Source organism: Ostrinia furnacalis, unplaced genomic scaffold (genome assembly GCF_004193835.3).
Source record: "Ostrinia furnacalis isolate ACB-3 unplaced genomic scaffold, ASM419383v2 OfSCF0322, whole genome shotgun sequence".
In the NCBI taxonomy this organism is placed as follows: Eukaryota; Metazoa; Arthropoda; class Insecta; order Lepidoptera; family Crambidae; genus Ostrinia; species Ostrinia furnacalis.
In genome coordinates this window covers 1,073,486-1,090,676 of record NW_021130561.1, presented here as the reverse complement: position 1 = coordinate 1,090,676, position 17,191 = coordinate 1,073,486, and the positions used below count along the sequence as shown (strand labels likewise).

Sequence of the window (17,191 nt, the reverse complement as noted above, 5' to 3'; positions counted from 1 at the left end):
GTAACTGCTGTATTGACTCTTTAATGTTTATTGGAAGAAGCCTCAGACCAACGAAGAAGCTCAATCACTCAATAATATGATGTGAAATCGCCATTTATGGTTATGGTCAAAGAAGTGAAATTCCCAAACATACTATAATGCTCAAAGACAATCTCTGTCTATAGCTCAGCAAAGTTAGGCAAAACTGTACCTACCCAAACACAAAAAAAAACCTCCGTGGTTATGGTTTTCAACTTTGTTTTGTTGGTACTCTTGTGAATAACAACAAAATGTCAAAATAAATTGAATGGAGTGAAAAGTGTCGCTGCCGGATTTTGGAATAAGAAGTGAGCAAGTGAATATCGTCAAAAAATCGAAAATATTCCTAGAAATCCTTTTAGTTATTAGTTTGTAATTATCGGTTTTAAAATTTATTCGCTGTACGTTATAGTTTTTTAGTATTATTTTTGTTTAGCTAAGCCTGTGACTAAAGTCGAAATTCTAAATAATATCGAGTATCTAGAGGACATTCGCTGGGCGTAAAAAGAAAATGGCGTGTGCTACTCTAAAAAGAAATTTGGACTGGGAGTCCATGTCCCAGATGCCTGCTAAAAGGCGAAGATGTGCTCCGTTTGCAGCCAGCTCAAGCACAAGCCCAGGAATAAAAATGACTGAAAATAGGCCTTCGAGTTTTGGAGAGTCAGTAACTGCACCTGCTAAATTGACCCCAGGTTTGTTTATTTTTACAACAACTGCAATAAGATGTATGAAGTCATTGCATAAATGTATAGATGGTAGTTTTTTGTGTAATTGTTTGTCCAATTTTGTAATTGAAAGTAATTATCAGCTGTGCAAGTATTGTTTCTGCGCTATCATGAATATTTTTATCGGGTAAGAGCGAGATAGGCGATGCGTAAAGACCGTTGGGTAGGTTTTTTGCCTGTCCTTTTGTTGTTTTTCTTTTGTGATCTATCTATCTGAGCTTGTAAACCTCGAGTTTCGATTTAATAAGAGAAATGGTTGTGGGAGGCGAGTTTTTGTGCCTGCCTACGTTTTTTGCCTATTTAGTAATCACTTGTCAAATGATTGCAGACTCACCAAAAGTACAGATGATTCAAGCAAAAATGGTCTTTGTTGTAGTATGCTCTTTCCTTCAAAATATTCATGTCATACTTTGTTTAGCTGACTTGCAGATGATTCAATTAACAATTAGACAAATAGTTTTCCTATTAATTTTGTTTTAGAGTTGAAAATAGTTTCTCAGATACCTTAAATCTGTCCTTCATTGCAATAATCTTTCCGATCATCCAATTCTATTAGTCTTAAATTAATTATTTTCAATTGTTCGGTTATCTGCTATTTAAAATTAATGGCCTATTACCTCTATTCTATTGGCTTGTTAATGGGTTTAGTAATAGGTTATTGGTATCAATGCTCAAGCTATAAACTGAGCAATATAAAAGTAATACAGTACAAAATGGATATGGTACTTATTTGTCCATTAGCCAGATAGTTAACTGTGTCTTAAACAAAACTTTAAACAACCTATTTTTATGTTTTAACAACTTTTATAAGCCTATTGTCCTACTTAAACAATGCAATTCTGCAGGTACATTGCTAGTGTATTGAAAATGAGGGTTTATTATTACTTACAATAGATTTAAACTTAATAATATCTGCAGGTCAATCAAATCTAATGGTATTTTCTGAAAATGGCTTTAAAAAAACTTGTTTCGAAGTTGATCAAATTAAATTAAATATTAAATCGCTCAACTAAGTTCTCTCAATTTTCTGCTATTGATAGTAGGTACCTATCCTGTATTTACCATGTGTGTTTTACTTCAGAATGGCATGGTAATTGCTTGTAACATTTGTCATTGTCAATAATTTATCAATATTTACAAACTTTTAATTTAGTTTAGATATTAATAAGTCTATTTGGGTTCTCGTTAATGGATCCTGCAATGACTTGCTGCTGGACTAACCACTAACTTTTGTGTTAAAACTTGGGAGAATAAAGATACATTTAAACATCATGAAAATGATGATGTAACTTTATTACAATAGTGACTGAGTTTCTTGCACTGCTTCTTCTCAGCACTGGCCCATTTATTGCTCCGAAGCAGTGGTAGGGTTAATACTGGCATGTGTAAAAGAGCTTTTTAAAAGCCTATTTGGAAAAGTAAATGAGTTTTTGCAACAGCTGCTTTACTGTGTGCTACTGGAGGAATAGAATAGGATAGAGACAGGACAACTAAGGGAAAAATATGCTAACATTAGGGTCAGGCCTCCTCAACCAGTCTGGCCAGTGTGGAGAGAGTATAGGTGAAAATCTATTTATTTGCCTCTAGTAAATTAGAAATGTTTTTCATCCTGCAGTGGAGGGATCTGAGAGATTAAATAACTGGATTTAGACTCCCTCTCAACATTTCAACAAGCAAATAATAATATTATTGATATAACAATTTCTGATCAACAACAGTTCTATCACCTCATTTTCTTGTTGACTTCTACACTTGCAAATACAAGCTAAGCATTTACGACCGTGATCCACAACAAATAATGTTATTTAGGATAGTTTGTTAACCATCACGTCATTATATCCACAGAAAAGTTGAAGGAGGCCTATGCCAAGAGGCAAATGATCTTCGGAATATACTATACACACTGAAAATGCTAGTTTCATGTACACGAAGACGTGCCCCACTATTCTTCTGCTAATGTTTGAGTGTTATCGGTACACGCTAAATCATCCATGAGTGCACACGCACACTAACATAATGACGCTCGGATCAGATTCCCCGCACCCCGCGCTTCTCTCGACCAGAAATTAGTGGGGCGCGTCTTCGTGGATGAAACGACCTCTAGCATCCAATGAATGACTTTACTTACACTAGTGCTGTTGCGGGTCCAATGACAGTTTAACTTTCCCCCGGGAAAAATTAGACCTTCATTGGTTGGGTTTTTGTGGCGGTCAAGCTGTAGATCCTGGCTACACAGGAGTTGCAGTGGTGACGAGAGGTGGGAATAGGGTTGCCAGGTCCAAAAACACAAAAGCCGGACTCGGTGCTTAATTAGGCCGGACATTTAACCCTAAAAGCCGGACACGCCTTTTTTTCCATGTCACGGCAACTTATCAACTTTCATCTTCAAATCGGTAGATCGGTAGCCCAACATTCCGCTGACGTGTGCTTTTGACTGGGCGCGGCTGCCGCAAAAAGCCTAACAAAAGCCGGACAGGCCGGACAAGGGATTTTTGGCCGGACAAGTCCCTAAAAACATCCGGACACCTGGCAACCCTAGGTGGGAATAGTGCTGTTTGGAATAGTTGTTTAACCGTGACGTCACCGCATCCCCAGAGCGCATGGCGCAAGAGATTTGCGACGAGATCAAGCGGCTGCAGCGGCGCCGGCAGCTGCGGCTGGCCAGCGGCGCGGCGGCGTCGTGCTCGTCGTCCAGCGGCTCAGAGGGCGACTGCTCGCCGCCGCACCGCTCCTCGCACAACTCGCAGAAGGTCCACAACCGCGCGCTCTTCACTTTCAAACAGGTAAATTGGTTTATAGCGACCCTAATATAACGGCCGTTTGGTGTAGTGGTTCAGAACGGACTACTATGCCGAGAGGTCCCGGGTTCGATTCCCGGCTGGGCAGAAATTGAAATGATAAATTTCAATTTCTGTGATGGGTCTGGGTGTGACTATGTATAATATGTATGTATTTAAAAAAAAAAGTATATAAGTAGTATATCCGTTAAGCTACCACCCATAACACAAGCATTAAGTTGCTTACTTTGGTGCTAGCTGGCGCTGTGTGAAATTGTCAAAAGATTTATTTATTTATTATATACCAACATTAAATAAAATAAAAAGCTTTTATTTCCACAAGTTTACAAATTAAGTTAGAAGCATTTGTTCGTTCTCTCTTGTGGCACCCTGTATAGGCAAAAGCCTCCTCCATCCCGCTCCATTTCTTCCTGTCCTGGGCTAGGTTGAGCCAATTTTCTCCTACTGCTCTCATTATATCATCAGCCCACCTTTCCTTGGGTCTCCCAACATTCCTCTTCCCCTTTGGTATACCAACATTAGTTACATTTATTAAATTTACCTTTTAAAAATTCTTCCCCTCTCTTAGAATGCTGTGCCCGACAGGGTCCTTAATTGTATCTTACAATAAAACCATACCACCTCTGTAAAATTATGGATGCAATAAATTATTGAGTATGGTTCGTCGTTTCATCCGAATGACGTCCACTGCTGGACAAAGGCCTCTCAAAGGATTTCCACAAAGACCAGTCCTGCACTACCCGCATCCAGGCACCTCCCGGTAATGGGAGGCCTGTCCAAAATACGTCTTCCAACTCGTGGTCGCCACTCGAGAACTTTTTGCCCCAGCGGCCATCAACTATGTGCCCCGCCCACTGCCTCTGCATAATTTACGGTTGCCGGCAATAAATTGGATAAGCAATTAATCTCATGCCAAGTGAGGTCACGTCATGGTCATGTACCATGGTGTCCTATTGAGATTTGAGATAGAGCCGTATAGGTCGTTGGAATGGGTCCTGTATTGGACTACTAGCTTTTGCCCGCGGCTTCATCCGCGTGAAAATACGTTTGTCACAGATCCTCATAAATTATAGCCTATATGTTATTCTGGGTTATAAACAATAATACTGTAGTGTCCGACCGAAACTAGTTTTACGACCGAAACCGAAACCGAAAACGAATTTCGGCAACGGTGTCTGTTTCGGCCGAAACCGAAACCGAAACTTCCTTACAAGGCTCATATTTTGAGGGAAAAATAAAGAAAACGTTATTATAATCAGTCAGTCTTTATTGTTTTCTCTTTCAATTGCATTAAAATTGAACTTATATAGCGCCTTTTCGAATCGATAAAATAAAGTGACAGTGGGCGGGGCACATAGCTCGTAGAGCTGATGGCCGCTGGGGCAGGAAAGTTCTTCTACTAGGTGGACCGACGATCTGGTGAAGGTCATGGGAGGTGCCTGGATGCGAGCGGCGCAGGATCGGTCTTCGTGGAAATCCTTGGGAGAGGCCTTTGTCCAGCAGTGGACGTCTTTCGGCTGAAACGAACGAAAGCGCCTTTTTACTCTTAAAGGTATCAAATTATGTACCTATTAAAAAAGAAAAAGAAGGATTTATAAATAGTCTAGATTTTTTTTAATTACTCGCAATATTCAGGACATAACCCGTCCCATGGTCGGGTCTTTTACCTTAATAATTTCTCAATACAAAATTGGTAGTACGTAAGTTAGTATCTACTGTACTTGCCACTTGGATACCTTGGTGATAAATACTAAAATGAACTTTGAAACTGAATCCATAATACGAGTATTATCACCATGAAATGCACTATAGTCATAACTAACTACCTAACTAATGTTTGTTTTTACGTATAGCATTTGCGAACCAAAAAAAAATGTACCTATAGGTTAGATAAAACTTGATTATGCTCGTGCTTTGTCCTCGAGATTAGAAATAAGAACTATGTAGTATCACGTACGGTGATGCCAGTTTACGCACTGTTAGTTGAGGATATATATTTTTTTTTTTTTTTGTGGGTATCTCAGTTTACATCCCATTTGACATTGGTATCCGTCGTCAGTCACGATTCAGTGCTCTGCCAGTTCGCACTTCTTCTACTTAAATACGTACCCAGTGTTAAAAATAGTGTTTTTGTGTCGTCAAAATGCCGAACGAAAAACGTCAAATGAGGATAAGGAACATTTGCTGAAGAAAATAAATAAATTGGAGCAGAAGATATTGGGAAACGTTTTTTGGCCAAACATTAGTAATCCCGAAAAATCACATGTGATCAAGCGACGGGTATACTAGCAGTACCCTTATAACGTAATCTAGCTTTGTTTCTTTAATTGAATAAAAATAAAAACGCTACACGTGTCTAAATGTCTCATATCAAACGAAGATTACATCTTCATCTATCTATGGATATTATATCTTCATCATTGTCTGATGATCAAGCAGTACAAAACAATTTCAAGGAAATTGTTTTACTTTTGCCATAACTATCATTCATTGAGGTATTAGATTCCACTATTTTAATNTTTTTATATTTTACTTGGAAGAAGATATGACTCTAACAACACTTATGTACACTTTATTTGAATAAATCGCCAAATATACCACCGCGGAGACCCCAATCGCGTCTCTGCGTGCCATTGAATCGTATGAGCGTATGGATTTTTTGCGTTATTTTTCACAATTTCCATTTTTAAAAATTACCTATCGATAGCTTACTTTATTCTGATGAATAAATGTCATTACAAGTTTTTCTCTAAAACTGATAATTTGGCTAGAAAAAAATATTTTCTATCCACGCAGTACGCCGGCAGCGTTCGGATCGGATATAATGACGTCATCGTCCCCGCGCCGGGCGGTCAGTGAACTTTTTTAGTAATTTGGCCATAACTTCGTCAATTTTTGTCGTAGAACAAAAATTTTTGCACTGTGTATTAAGGATTTCTTAGCCCTATAAATCTGCATTCACAGCTAAAAATCGAAATGATCCTCATTAAAACTGCCTTATGAAGTGCCTCAGATCGTTGCAGTGATCTGACCAAAGATTTGCAATCTAAAGCACAAGGATCTCAATATTTCCATTGAAATCTCATGATTGCGATATTTAGAATAAAAAACAGCATTTTAGGTACACAGCGTGGGACGTCCACCCACAAGGTGGACCGACGACATCATAAAGGGAGCAGGAAGGCTCTGGACGCAGGCCGCTACCAACCGGGCAACATGGAAAGCATTGGGGGAGGCCTATGTTCAGCAGAGGACGTCCTGTGGCTGAGATGATGATGATGATGATGATTTTAGGTATTAATTTATATGGTCACCTTGAAGATACACTGTTTTCTAGTTTCACATTGGATACCTAACTTAAATAAGTACGACAACTTTGTATGAACTTTGATACCACAAAGCTGGACTGAACCACGCAATGTTTGCAGACTAACCTGACACATGTTACTTGTCTAGTGCTCAAATGCGAGCTAACTTAGGACAAGACTTAGGCGTGACGAAGGTCTGGGATATACGTTACAGCGTCTTTCCGTTCTATACATGGCCAGAACGCACCCATAGGAAACTGCTCGTGTATATTTTGTAGTGCCCGTTTGTAACGTGTTGTTGTTTGTACGTGTATAGTTTGGAAGAGCTTAGTAAAAAAAAGTCATATCCAAACTATACTCGATTAGTTTCTACTACACCACTTACAATTGACTAGAGTGTGTTTAGTTGATAGTGATTTAGTAAAACATGGAATTATATTTAAAACTACATTTATTCGATATTATTTCATAAAATATTATTATTTTACTGAATCTATAATAAATCTAGATTTTTAACACTATTGTAAGTGGTTTATGAAATTTAATTGATTAGGTAGATTTCAAATTAAATAACAATTATTAGTGTAATCATAAATTCATTTAAAATGAGAGAGAGTGAGAGAAGAAAGTTCAACGTGCATTATTAATACATTATGCGAGACTTTAAATGCTAGGTTTGTATTATCGGCCGTTTGGTGTAGTGGTTCCAAACGGACTACTATTCCGGACGGAGCGGGTTCGATTCCCGCACAGTACAAACATTTGTGTGCATGAACATATTTGTTTGTATTGGACTGGGTGTTTTCTATGTATAGTAAGTAAGTATTTACAAAAAAAAGTAGTAAAAAAATGACAATGAAAATGTTTTATTTTATAAATAAAGTTGATTAACAAGATATTTCGGTAACCATCCTTTTAAGTATACATGTAGTAGGAGGTTACCGCTCTTCCAAAAGTATTGACATACCTACATTCTTAGTTAGTGTATTTGTGGTGTATTAAGTGAATTTGTGTGTAGTGTTATGAGTGGTGTATTGAGTGAATTAGTGTGTTGTGTTGTGAGTGGAGTGTTGTGTGTATTATATGTGTAGCAATTTATTTTATTTTATTTATGCCATCCCATACGTCAAGTCAGATATCAATCAATTCATCATATTTATTAGTAACTAGGTAGGTGTTAATTCATTAGATAATTATTTTAATCACACTTTTGGCGTCAGAGTCGCGGAGTCATGAGGACAAGCTAATATACATATGAAACTAGCGGGCGCCCGCGACTTCGTACGCGTGGATCCCGTTTTACTCTCCTAGGGGTGGAGTTTCGTAAAATCTGTTCTTTCTTAGTAAGCACCTATGTTCTAAAGAACCCCCATTCAAAATTTGAGACTCCTAGCACTTCTAGATTCTGAGATTTCGTGATGAGTAAGTCAGTCAAGCAGTAACCTTTCGCTTTTATAAATATAAATTGACAAGAATAGGCGTCTAGTCGCCGAGCTTTAGCTGTCACGTATCGCCTAGCACACTAGCCTACTCTTAATTTATATGCCTCCTAAAGCAGAATAATATTTAATTTTTAATATCTACGCCCTTCTGTTGTCCCTGCAACATCTGCAGCAACTTAAAACATCAAAGAGCAACTAAACCCTGCTATTAGCGCCATCTATCTCGGTCGCCGCTAATTAGTTTATCGCTTCGTGCTGGTGATCAATCTCATTTGACGTAAGCTTTGTGAGAACAGACAGCTCACTCCATGTTGAGATTTCAGTTCCATTCGTTGGTTAATCTAACCGTCAGATTCAGTCAGTCAGTTAGCTAACGTACCTAATTGTGTGATGATAAGACGTTCTTTTAATAGTAAAATTAATTAGCTACCCGCTCCGGCTTTTCACGAATGCAATGCAACGTTACATGTAAACCTTACTCTTGAATCACTCTATCAATTGAAAGAAAGAAAACATATTTATTTGGTACTAAAAAATTTATGAAAACCCTATTAAAATATTCATAGTTCAGAAGACGTAGATTAGATAAGTAAGGCATAATAAATTATGACTAACATAAATACGAAACATGTAAGATAAATTAAACGCTTATAAAAAGTTACACCCTAGTTGAACACTGTTTCTTTAAAGTGACATTTCACTGTTGTTCCTTCGACACATCATTTTACTTCTTGGGATTACTTTACCTAGGACAATAATTTTAGTGAGCTATTTTTTTTTAAGCATAACAAGGCAGGTATTTGACCACAATCGCACCTGATGTTAAGTGGGATGCAGGCTAGGATGGTACATATTATCTGCCCTGTAAATGCTTATTTACTCTCGCCTTGAAGAGGCCCGGATTATAGTTTTCGGGAAAGACAGCAGCAGGCAACGAATTCAAGTGTCAAGTGTCAATTAATCAGCGAGCAGTCTGTTCTAATTGGCCTTTGGTTTGGAGTCGTATAATTAATAGTTGCGAGGCCAGTCGGAGGACAATGATTCATTTGCCGCACTTGTTGGATTTTGCACACACAATGTCATTTCATTCGGCCTCGCATTAAAACGCGTTTAGGGACATACTTCATGTAATTGCTTTTAAAACATCTATGCAAATGACAAAATCGTTCATTAAAACATTACGTCGGAATACACATAACTGTATAGCCCTGTTAATTAATATAACTATTGTTGGATTTATATTTGAAAGTTTAAGTTTTAGTTTTTGATATTCGTTTAGTTTCTATCCACAGACATTTCATGATGCTATAAGTCTTTGGCAATCATTTCTCATTTACTGCAACATTAATACAAACTCATATAAATTAAAAAAGTGGTTGTAGTAAATATAGCTACGTCAGCTAAAGTCACGTATTTTAACAAGTTCATTCATTCACAAAAAAATACATTATATAAATAAATAAAATACGAGTATTATTAGGTAAAATGAAATAAAATTTATACGAAGTGAGTCATCACAATTTTCACAAACTGAAACTAAGGTCTATAGTTCTGAGAGCCGGATTCGGGTCCAAAATAGTAAGGGAGAGTCCGGTAATTTGGACCAGTTTTTTTCAATCCCATTTTACACATAGTTTTCTTTTGTTTTTGCTAATGTTCATGGTACATAATTAAAGAAAAATTATTCAACTTACTATTTCATAGGTATTAATCAACACAATTGTTGTATATTTAGCACAAATCAACAAAATACGAGTTCAGAGCTTCGGTCCAATTTAGCCAACCGGTTCGATAATTTGTACCACAGGGTTACTAAATTGGATTTCAATAAATTTCAAGCCTATAAAAAAACTATGACAAAATATTATACGATACATTCTTAACAAATTAGGTAACGAAAAGGAACAGTAGTTAATAACATAGACAATCGATATTGTTTTACACGTTATCACGATTTTGAGTAAAAGTTTTGTAATTCCAATTATTGTAACGCACACTTGTACCTAATCTACTTTGCCAGTCTTTTGCTTTCATTTATTGTTAGTCAAACATAATAATTAATGATTAAACGAACTTAAAAAGTGAAGTTCTATCATAATTATGCGAGGGCTTTGTCCGAAGAGATTAGAAACCCTCCCACCCGTCTTTAACAATCATATACTCATATGTAGGTATATTATTAAAAACACAAACCCCCATATTAGTGAAATGATAAAAAATACAAATTACTACTCCAAACTAACTGACGACGGATACCAATGTCAAATGGGATGTAAACTGAGATACCCATAAAAAAAAAATATATATATATCCTCAACTAACAGTGCGTAAACTGGCATCACCGTACGTGATACTACATAGTTCTTATTTCTAATCTCTTCGGACAAAGCCCTCGCATAATTATGATAGAACTTCACTTTTTAAGTTCGTTTAATCATTAATTATACTTTTATCAGTCACATTGATTCAATTTTTTTTTTGATGTTTACTACCCGCTCTTGTTGTAACGATATAAAACGAGATAAAACTTACCAAATTCAAAATAAATCACTCGAAAATTCGCCACCACAACAAAACAAAACTAACAGCAAACAAACAAGCGAGCGAATCACGACATTGGCTCTGATCGGGATCGGATTCATTCCTCATTCAACGCGCCGAACATGACCGATAACAGCGCCGAAACTCCCGAATGCACATTCGGTTTCGGTCGTAGTTTCGGCAAGTTTGCCACCGAAAACGAAACTAAACCGAAACTCGTTTTTTTACCGAAACTCAACCGAAAACGAAACCGAAACCGAACATTCGGTCGGACACTATAATACTGTAAAGTTTCATCAAAATCCGTTCAGCAGTTTTTGCGTGAAAGAGTAACAAACATCCAGACATCCAAACTTTCGCATTTACATAACGAGCCTTTACCGCCATTTTAGCGCAACCGACAAAAACCAAATTTTACAGGAGAAGGTTTTTTTTAATTATCTTTAATCAGAAGTGTGCTAATAACAAGAAAAATTACATACGTTAATGATTTTTAGAGATTTAAATACATGACTGAAAATAAAACAAAAATAATGAGTATTTATACCATTTATGGCGCATACAATATTTTTGCTGTCACAGTCTATAGATATTCGGGCGTTTACGATAACATTACCTATCAAAGTTACTATGTCCAAGAAATTATAATTGTTAAAAAAATAGGCATTTTAAAAGGTTTTTAAAAATAAAAAGCACAAAATATCAATGTTTTTATTGCTTTAGGAACTATGTTTTAACTATTTAACAATAAAGTTTTTAATACAGTTAAAAATTCTCATCATCATCATAATTTCAGCCATAGGACTTCCACTGCTGAACATAGGCCTCCCCCTCAGATCATAGAAAGAGAATAGATATGAAGTCGCGCGTAACTACAACGAGAACCAGTGTCCCCACATTTCCCCCACCACAGCTCCCACACACACATTCAACTGTGTTAAAACAAAGCGNTTGCAGCCTCGGGCGCTTATCTGAAGGATACAGTAATAGCCGTTTGCTTGTAGAAGATTTAAATAAAAGTTTTAACATTGTATATGGCACGATTATTCCGGTCAACAAATTTTAAACGGTGAATGGGAATAACGATTCAATATCCATAGTGCTTTTGGTAAATCAGGCAGTTTCAAAGATAAAATTCTGAAAAAAATTCAAAAGGTGTATAGGGACCCGCAGTTTACTAAAATCACTTAATCGGAAAACTGCTGCTATGGCTATTGCGGCTTTGTTCCAGGCACCCATCGATATACATAATTACACCCAGATCCGTCAAAGAAATTAAAATTCATCATTTCAATTTCTGCTCGGCCGGCCGACTCGAAACAGCCTCTCGGCATAGTATCAAATGTATTTGGTCGTCCTACAAATCACCGCTTTACGACACGAACGCACGTAAACGTCACGGCGGGAAAAATGACACAGGTCCTGCCTTGACGGGCGCTCGCGCCATACTAATCGATGTCGGCTTGCGCATTGTAATTTATACTCATATTCACATCAATATTTTGACAAAGTGGTTACTAATATTTAAACAATAACTGTAGAAATCAATTCTACAATGAATATTCTTTATTTCGGGATACTTTTATTGCAGTTATTGCTGTGTTTTTAAACCAAAAACCACGATCAAAATGTGACGTTAATCTTCAAATTTGCTAAATTATTTTTAGATTTTACTCAATAATGGTAATGAAATTCAAGAATCTATTTCATTAATGGACTACAAGAATATATGTCCGATGATTACTATATATTTTGAAGCTTATTATATGAGCATAAATAATAGATACAGGACTTTGAAAATGAGTCTGCGGCAATTTTTCAGTAAAATGGTTGTGGGAGATGGGGCTCTGTGAATTAAGCAAAAGAGTTTTAGTAAATCCGTTTCATTAATGGTCAACAACAAGGATTGACCTATCTTTCGCAGTTATTAAATAATCTCTAGGTGTTGCTTAAGATAGTAATTCATGCTTCCAAAATCTTAGAAATTCGCACGAAAATGTAAAATGGCTCTTAAGACATAATTTTGCCGTTTAGGTAGAAATTGCCGTGACCTATCTACATAAAGGTTAGTTGTTTATTCTTTGTCGTATCCGGGTGAACAACCTATTTACACCCTTCTGTACAGAGTCAAGCGCCCGTATTCACAAACATTACTATGAGGTCTCACAGTGCGCGTGGACACTAAGGATCACAGACGAACCAATCACAGAGCTCTATTCAACGCTGTGCGTTCGATTTGCTGCTTTACTTAAGCAAGCATCGTTTGTGAATACGGGTAAAAGATAATTAAGACAAACGTTATTATGTATTAATTTATACCTAAATGAAATTATTGGAATATAATTCCTATATTGTAGAATGACTCCGTAACTGTGCCGAAACGTCACCACTACTTACTCGTGAACGGCTGGACTGATGTTGATGAAATTGATATGAAGGTAGCTGACACCCTGAATTAACATAAGCAATTTTTTACCCGACTCCGCTTGAAAATTGAAAAATATTTAGTACATTTTTTAATTGCCTAATTTAATTTCCAAATTTTCTTAACCCATTCATTGCCTACGTTTTTTTTTATTGAGTTCAATCAAATCAGTTTAAAAAATGTCTGTCACTTCGCTCGTCCAAAAAATCGTTAGTGTCATTTTTTCTCACGTCACCATTTGCATATACTTCTCATACTTGCTATCATTAATAAACAATGTGAAGAAAAGAAATCGCGCATCGTATACTAACTAGACAAAACCTGTTTAACCATTCTATACGCGTCATTACCGGGGCATAGCAAATTATTTAGATCAAATTATTAAAAATTTAGATCACCCTTAAGTTTATAGGCATAAGGAACAAATTCTGATCCATTTTGTATAAGGAAGTGTTTGATTCAATGAGAGTTTCGTCGTCGCCTGCAGCGTTGCAAAAGTATGCAAATTTTTTTGACAGCCCTCAGATCTATCTCAATGCAATTTGAATCTTAAATGTAATGGCATATGGCTTAGATTTGGTTGGCTTTAATTGCTAGAAATGTATTACGCAAAACCAAGACTTGTGTAGTACGGTGTAGGAAATACTTTTGATTGAAGTATTAGATATTTTTTTAAATTATGTTAAAGATGACGGATTAGGTAAATATCCCGGGACACTTGAAGGAATTAGAGTATATTTTGATTAATTATTCCCAATATATCGTGAGGAAGATTTGCATCGTTTAGTATTGTTCTGGATCTACAAATTTTGCATAAATATTCTGGGAAAATAGGGTTGTGGTCATTAAAATCGGATTTTTTATTATAATTTTTTGAGACAATTGTGGGAAGAAAGGGTTAAGAGTGATTTTTTTGCAGCTGTTGCATGCACAGGTTAAGTAATATAAAAATTGTTATCTTATTTCATTCATTAAACTATTCAGATTTTTTAAAATTACATATGTATTTTATCAGAGGAAAAAGTATCTACATATTTTCAATACTGAAACTTAATTAAAAAAGTAACTTCATACTAAGTATATTAAACAAAACAATCAAAATAATATTAATAAATAAGGTAACGAAGCGTTACTAATAAAAAACTAAAATATCAAATAAAAAAATACTTATCTTTAAACAAATAACGATTTTCTGACGAACAATTAGATTGTAATTATAATCCTAGACATAAGTTGTCAATTAAATTATTATTACGTTTGACATCTGAATTAAATTAATTCGAAAAATTACTTGACATTGACGGATTGACTATATCTTTTAATTAATTAACGGAATTTACTAATTGACAAAACCGACGTTTTATAATTCAATAAATTAGTAACTAATTGTTTGCTGAAAGTATCCAATATTTAAGAAAATATTTATTGTTTTGGTCAAATAATTAAAAGTTGTTTACCTCTGTTAACTTAGTCTGTAAAATATAAAAAAATAAATTAACAAAAGCTTACAATGAAAGTTACAAAGTAGATCGAAAACTTTGTGATAATGTACACTAAAACATTAATAGGAATTTTATGGAAAATTTCATGATTTTGTAATACAATTGCAACACTATCGTGACTATTATGCCATTCGGTTTAATACATACAATAATAATATTTAATGTCGGCTATAGACACGGTAAAAATGTAAAAAAAAATTAATTTCGAGAAATCCAAAGATACTATTAATTACAATTAGGAGAATTACTTATATTATGTACCTAAATAATAATATACTAATAATGTAAGATATTAATGAAAGTAATAAGGTATTATTTAGAATCCAGGTTAAATATTTACAGTGTGAGTTATTAATTGTAAAATATTTCGATGGATTAATTCCAAAGTAACATTAATATCGGCTTTAAAGTTTTATTGCTCTATTAATAATTACAATTGCTATGATATATTGCGTTGTAATTTGTAATCAAATGTGTAAATACTATTTTAAGGCTTGCACACACAATATACAAATTTTAATACAATAAAAATGTATACACAACGGGCCGAGATCCGGCCTATTATTTATATATTTTTATATATTTATATATTTTTGTGTAGTTTTTACAATTTAAAGACACTTAATCGACGGGTTCACCTAATGTTTAAGTAGCTCGATGGATCTGGCACCCGGCAAGCGAAAGGTCGTGAGTTCGATTTCTACCTTAGACAATTGGAATTTTTCAATTCATTAAAAATTAAGAATATAATAGACTAGCCGCCACCCGCGACTTCGTACGCATGGACCCCGTTTTACCCCCTTGAATTTGGATTGAATTATGCAAAATTCCGTCTTAGTGAGACACCTAGCTACGTTCTAAAGGAACCCCCATGCAAAATTTGAGACTCCTAGCACTTAAAGTTTCTGAGATGTCATGATGAGTGAGTAAGTCAGTCAGTGACCTTTCGCTTTTATATAAATAGATAGAAATTAAATCATGAAATCCATCAGCTATCGCCGATGATAGTCTTCGTGGCACTTCAGCGCTCCATCTACGCGTCTGCGCCCGCGCACTTTATCACAAGAATCACAACGCTCCAACGGCTCCCGCGTTTTAGAGCTCATTCTCGCGGCAATTCAGTTTTGAGGGATCCAGTAATGCAGGACTCCACAAAACTGGACTGCCAAACACACCAATGTGTAGTTATTAAAATTTTTAGACACTTAGGCTGGGTTGCACGGTGCACCATCTTACTTTAACTTTGACAAACGTCAGAAATCTGTCAAACTCCATACAAAAACCACCCGTTATCGTTATAGTTACGGGCAAAATTAAGTGGTGCAACTCAGCCTTAATCGACGGGTTTTCCCAATGTCGTATGCCCGTTTTCACCATCAATCCCTAATTTTTAAGTGACGCCTATGGAAACACATAACAGGAATTTCGTTTTCAAAGGAGTCACTTAAAATTAGGGATTGATGGTGAAAAGGGGCATAAGTAGCTCAAATGGTGTGATCTGTCGCCCGGCAAGCGAAAGGTCGTGAGATCGATTGATTCCCACCTTAAGGAATGGGATTTTTTCAAGTATTTTAGAATAAAATAGATAGAAATTTCATCGTGAAATCTCATCCATCAGCCATCAACTATCGACGATGATAGAGTCTTCGTGACACTTCAGCGCTCCATCTACGCGTCTGCGCCCGCGCACTTTATCACAACGCTCCAACGGCTCCCGCGTTTTTTCCGCACGCACGAAAATTTCGTCACGCTTCGCAGTACGAGAAAGCACATGGATTCAGCTATTGTGTTTAGATCCAGTTTTAGAGATCTGCAGTCATTTTAGTGGATTTTGCACGTGGATTCACAACGGGGAAATCTTGGTCTATTGACACATAAAGTCTGTACCTACTTGCTATCGAATATTTTGTGTTTTTTTTTATACAAAACAAGGCAGGTATTTGACTGCAATCACACCTGAGGTAGAATTGTGTAAAGTAATCTTAATCATTTGACAGTTCATAACGTACGATTAAGTCAGTTAAACAAAGCGTTTGACAGAATAATCGTACGTTATGAACTGTCAAATGATAACGATTGCTTTACACAATTCCACCTCAGATGTTGTAGTGAGATAGTCTGGGTCCCTGACCCCCCTAACAAAATGATGTAGGTAAGTCAAATAGTTTTTATAATTGAAACTAAATTCTCTTATTTTACTTTCATAAAATATTAATTTTTGAGATTGGTATCCTTATTCCTATTTCCTTCTTAGGTCGCACCTACGTATTTCTATAGACTGAATTATTAATAATGTTTTTTAATAATAATCAATTAAGATTGATCATACGTGGAAACGTAACACACAGACATTTTATACGGAACTTTCTTATAGAATTTGCAACAACTTGGCTATTTTTTACCGAGTTTACTTTAAATTGGATTAGCAAAAT

The 17,191-nt window shown here is 35.9% G+C and overlaps 1 protein-coding gene across 1 annotated transcript; it reads left to right on the top strand.

Moving 5' to 3' along the window:
* Positions 1–261: 261 nt before the first annotated feature.
* On the top strand, positions 262–3,571 carry LOC114360844 (akirin-like). Its single transcript, XM_028315674.1, has 2 exons — positions 262–710; positions 3,339–3,571. Exons 1-2 carry the CDS (start codon positions 530–532, stop codon positions 3,554–3,556), a joined length of 399 nt encoding a protein of 132 aa, XP_028171475.1. The 5' UTR covers positions 262–529; the 3' UTR covers positions 3,557–3,571.
* The last annotated feature ends 13,620 nt before the right edge of the window (positions 3,572–17,191 follow it).

Excerpts from the sequence above, each read along its gene's own strand:
- LOC114360844 (XM_028315674.1), top strand. The coding sequence starts at position 530 with ATGGCGTGTGCTACTCTAAAAAGAAATTTGGACTGGGAGTCCATGTCC. Across the intron at positions 711-3,338 it reads ACCTGCTAAATTGACCCCAG|AGCGCATGGCGCAAGAGATT; the intron begins GTTTGTTTATTT and ends CCGCATCCCCAG.